We start from the raw sequence: 5,000 nt of genomic DNA, 5'->3' as shown, positions 1-5,000 counted from the left end.
AAAAGATGGCCTACAACAAATATTCTGTCCAGTACCACAAATTTGCATGTCAATTGTTTGACCTTCTCCAGTCGAGCATGTCCCTTGGTGGCTGACGATATGTGCCTCTCTGATCATGAGCAGGAGTAGTGGGGGAGCATCATAGCCATGTGTTGCGAGGAATTCTTTGGGGTTTGAATAGTTCACCTCTGGAAACATGTTATAAGAGGCCAGATCTGTCTAGTCTGAACATAAAAAGGTAGAATTCTTGAGCTAGGTACGGCTGATTTAAATTCCGAAAGGTTAAGCAGATTATCTGTCCAAGATAAGTGCATTGGATCATGTGTTCAATTCTTTTCTTGTCTTTTACTGTTTCCAGTTGGAAATGTATATCTATATTCTTTTACTTGTTTCAGGCACTAGATTGCGGCCATGCTGTATGTATATATATATATATGCATGAGTATGTGTTTGTTCCGATCCCCATTGTTTAAAAACAGGTTTGTTTACATCCCCGTAACTTAGAAACCGATACAATTGGTGCCATAATTATAAAAACAAAATTGCTGGGATCGATTTTTTTTCGACTACAACTCTTGAAAACAGTACCTCAGTACTTCAGCATGGCCACAGTCAAATGACCGAAACAGGTAAAAGATAACATAAAATCGTGGTGAGGCAGAAGGCGCACTTGTGAAGTTTTAACCGTTATTTGAGTGAGCTTTGACTGCTATTTCTAGCACATTGCGCTACCACATAGAGACGCTGAAATCTGTGAGCTTCTTCTGCGTGAATGTATGAAGACTGGCGGATGTCAAATAGATGAAGGGTAACGGGAGGAAAACCAATAGAAGTATGCAGAAGGATACTGCTTGTGTGTGTGTATACATATGTTGGTTTCAAATTTTGGTAAAAAGCCAGCAATTTTGGGTGAGCCGGGTACGTCGATTATATCGATCTCCAGGGATCAACTGGTGTTTATTTCATCGATATTGAAAGTATGAAAGGCAAAGTTGATCTCGGCGGAACAATGAGTCTACATATATTATTTATTATTCTCGATAACATCGTCCAAGGCGGGTGACTTGGCAGAATCGTTTACCACGCCGGGGGGGAAAAAATGCTTAGTAATATTTCATTCGTCTACATTTTTAACTTCAAGTCCTTCTAGAGTTGGCTTTTTCTTCTATCCTTTCGTGGTCGATAAAATAAATACTAGTTGAGCAGTTTGGTCGATATATCTGACTAACTTTACTCTCTTACCAAGATTTCAAACCTTGTGTCTATAGAAAAGTGGTTTCTCAACCAGTTTTTATCTATGAACCCGTTTGATTTCTACTTTACTCAGGTCGACTCTCACAGCCATCTGATATTAAAAAAAAAAATTATAATTAAATATCATTAATAATTGCCATTGTTGCGTATATGTATGTATTTTAATGTAGACAAAGAGATAAGTAGCTTTTTTCTGTACAAATCCGGTATATGTGTATAAACGTATACAAACACTATATAACTATATCTTATCTCTATCTATCTATTTATCTATATATATATGTATATACCGGAGTAAGCTTTTAAGTATATATATATATATATATATATATATATATATATATATATATATATATATATATATATATATATATATATATATATATATATATGTATATATATATATATATATATATATATATATATATATAGTTTTGGGGAAAATAACCAAGTTTCAAGAACTCATCGATGAAAATCCACTATCACATATAGAAAAATTAACAATTAAAAGCACAATAAATTAGTATAATATAAATATCATAAGATAAATATAATATAATAAATATACTATAATAAACTATATATTTTATATATATTTTATCTATAAAGCTCAATTTAATTTTAATTTTTTATAAATTGATTTTAATTGAGTTTTTACCTGTAATTTTGGATTTTGTCCCTAATATTATTATATATATATATATAGAGAGAGAGAGAGAGAGAGATAGATAGATGGATAGATATGTGTGTATTTCGACACTGATATCCATACTTAGTGACCTTATGTATACACACTTACTGTAACAGTCTCAGTTTACAATTTCCCTTACCAAACACACACACACACACACACACACACACAGAGTCTCTCTCTCTCTCTCTCTCTCTCTCTCTCTCTCTCTCTCTCTCTCTCTTTTACACGCGCGCATAAGCATCCGCATTAAAGCGAATGACCATAAGAAAGAGAAAGGCTGGGGGGTGAAATGTGGTGGGGACGGCGTGACGTCATTGCGTTATTGAAAGAGAGAGAGAGAGAGAGAGGAGAACTTATACGCGCATGAAGTGTGTGTTGGTTCAGACGACGTTATCTAGTTGTGTATATATATATATATATATATATATATATATATATATATATATATACATATATATATACACATATATATGTATGTATTTATATATATATACAAACACACATATATGTGTATTTACATGTAATCTATTGACAATCTGACAGTTAAACATTTAATAGATATTCCTCACTTGTGTAAACACACATCTTTATACGTCGATTATAACAGTTGTACGTGCATCGAAAGATCAACATATATACACGCATTTAGTTATGTATATTCTCACATATTTATGTTAATTCATTAAGAAACTATTACACCCCTACACGCCCACCCCGCTACACGTTTATATACGTCGATTCTACAAGACACGTGGATTTCAAGAACTGCGACTGGGATACAGGTAATGTTTGTTTATATACACTTGCAGATGTAAATACTTACGCACATGTATATTCATCGATGGAGATATGTATACATAGACACACACACACACACACACACACACGGACACACACACACATATATATGGCAATATATTCACACACACAAACATTTATAAATATATGTATAGGCACGCATATAATACACGTAAATATATACATACACAAACATACACATAGAGTGAGATCTGTGTGCACGTGTCTATGCATACACACACACACACATATACACACACATATATATAGATATATATATTACGGAGATGTACTTGCATAGCAAGTGATCTGATCTGAGATCGTGTGCTGGAACGAAAACAATTGCAGCGTGGAAGGTGTTTATAAGCCATTCAAAATAACACACAAAAACCGTTAGATTCACTTCAACATTTAGATTTAATTTGTCTATATATATATATAAACTTGAAGATTACCTATATATATATATATATTACATATATAGTGTCTGATTCACTTAAATCTTAATCTATTATATATATGCTTTTTCTGCGATGTTTTTTGTTCAGTAGCGTTGATTCTTACAATTCTGTGAATAATAATAATAATAATAATAGTATTTTATAAGCTTAAAGCTTATAAGCGATTACCGTGCAAATGACTAAAAGAAATAGTCTAATAATGGGACATATAAGCCCTCGACGGACAAAAAATAAAAAGGAGGTTTTTTTCCGTACACCTGGGACTCGAACCCCAACAAAGGGATGTGCACTGGAGTCCCACACCTCCGAGAAAACCTACTTTTTTCCGTTAAGGGCTTATATGTCCCGTTATTAGACGATTTTCTTTTAGTCATTGCACAGTGATCACTTATAAGCTTATAAAATATTAACACACACACATTTATACATACATACATACATACTAACTTCGAAGTTCAATCTGCTTCTCATAAAAAAAACAGTTAATTTAATATTTATGTGTTTGTATGCGTGCATCTCAGTGTAATTCAGTATGTATGCATTGTATATATATATATATATATGTGTGTGTGTGTGCGTGCGCTCTCTCCCTCTGTATACAGTCAGCTGTGCTCAGGCAGGTTACGACCTCTGTTGTCAACATCGTAAACATTAAAAAAAAAACTCCGATGAGGTCGCCTCTTACAGAGTTCTTTGTTAAATCTTTTATTATATTATAGACTACGTAGCGGAATTTTCATTTAACGTATGATGGCACATTATACGTGTGTGTGTGTGTGTGGGAGAGAGAGAGAGAGAGTGTGTGTGTAAGGTGACAAGCTGGCAAAAATGTTAGCACGCCGGGCGAAATGCTTCGCTGTATTTCGTCTGCTTCTACGTCCTGAGTTCAAAATTCCGCCGAGGTCGACTTAGCCTTTCATCCTTTCGGGGTCGATTAAATAAGTACCAGTTACGCACTGGGAGTCTATGTAATCGACTTAATCCCTTTGTCTGTCCTTCTTTGTCCCCTCTATCTACACCCTCTTAAATGCATCTGCAATATATATCATCATCATCATCATCATCATACATCTGTTTTCCATACTGGCATGGGGAGCTGCACCAGATTCTGAGATATATAGATATATATTATATATATGCACACATACATACATTTTTAGCTGCTATTTCTAGCATGTTACATAAATTTTTTTTTTTTTTTTTACTTGTTTCAGTCACTGGACTGCAGCCATACTGTGTAGCATTGCCTTGAAAATTACTGTTTTGTTTGTTCTTTGTTTGTTGTAGGACTGCAGTCCTTCCATCTGGCACGTTGTGGACACAGAGAAATAATCTTATTGTTGTTGGTGGTGTTGCTGTTAACTTGTTAACTGTGGAAGTGGTGGTGGTGGTGGTGATGTCAGTTGTAAAAGCTGATTACAAAGGTAACAGATGAAGTGTGAAAACAGTCTTGATGATGAAAGTGGAGCTGGTGGTAGCAGTGACGTAACTGAGAGTGGAGAATCACAACCGGTTTCTACTCTTCATTCAGGATCATCATTGTCATCATCTTCATCTTTATTGTCACCTGCATTATTACAGCTGACTGAAAAGCAGTCCAAAATTCTTCAACAAGTAAGTAAATAACATTTGCAACTATCTTATTTCTTCCTTCTTTCAGTCAGTGGACTGTGGCCTTGCTGGAGCCATGCTTTGAACAATTTTATCAAACAAATCAACCCCACTACTTATTAGTGTTTATTCTATTGGTATCTTTTGCCAAACTGTTAAATTACAGGAATGTAATTGCCAGT

At 34.4% G+C, this 5,000-nt stretch overlaps 1 protein-coding gene across 4 annotated transcripts in view; it reads left to right on the top strand.

The window, feature by feature from the left end:
• The window catches only part of LOC106872537 (SEC14-like protein 2), a 23,365-nt gene that overhangs the window by 2,107 nt on the left and 16,258 nt on the right, over nucleotides 1-5,000 (top strand). For 2 of the 4 annotated variants that reach the window (XM_089345805.1, XM_089345807.1), the window contains exon 2: nucleotides 4,495-4,821. In XM_089345805.1, coding sequence (XP_089201931.1) covers nucleotides 4,639-4,821 — 183 coding nt within the window. In that variant the 5' untranslated portion in view covers nucleotides 4,495-4,638. Of the gene's footprint in view, nucleotides 1-514; nucleotides 630-2,311; nucleotides 2,731-4,494; nucleotides 4,822-5,000 lie in introns of those variants that run through there. The other 2 variants (XM_089345806.1, XM_089345804.1) reach the window with 2 other exon arrangements.

Source organism: Octopus bimaculoides, chromosome 30 (assembly GCF_046866305.1).
Source record: "Octopus bimaculoides isolate indiv1 chromosome 30, ASM4686630v1, whole genome shotgun sequence".
Classification (NCBI taxonomy): Eukaryota; Metazoa; Mollusca; class Cephalopoda; order Octopoda; family Octopodidae; genus Octopus; species Octopus bimaculoides.
This window is presented reverse-complemented; position numbering and strand designations above follow the sequence as displayed.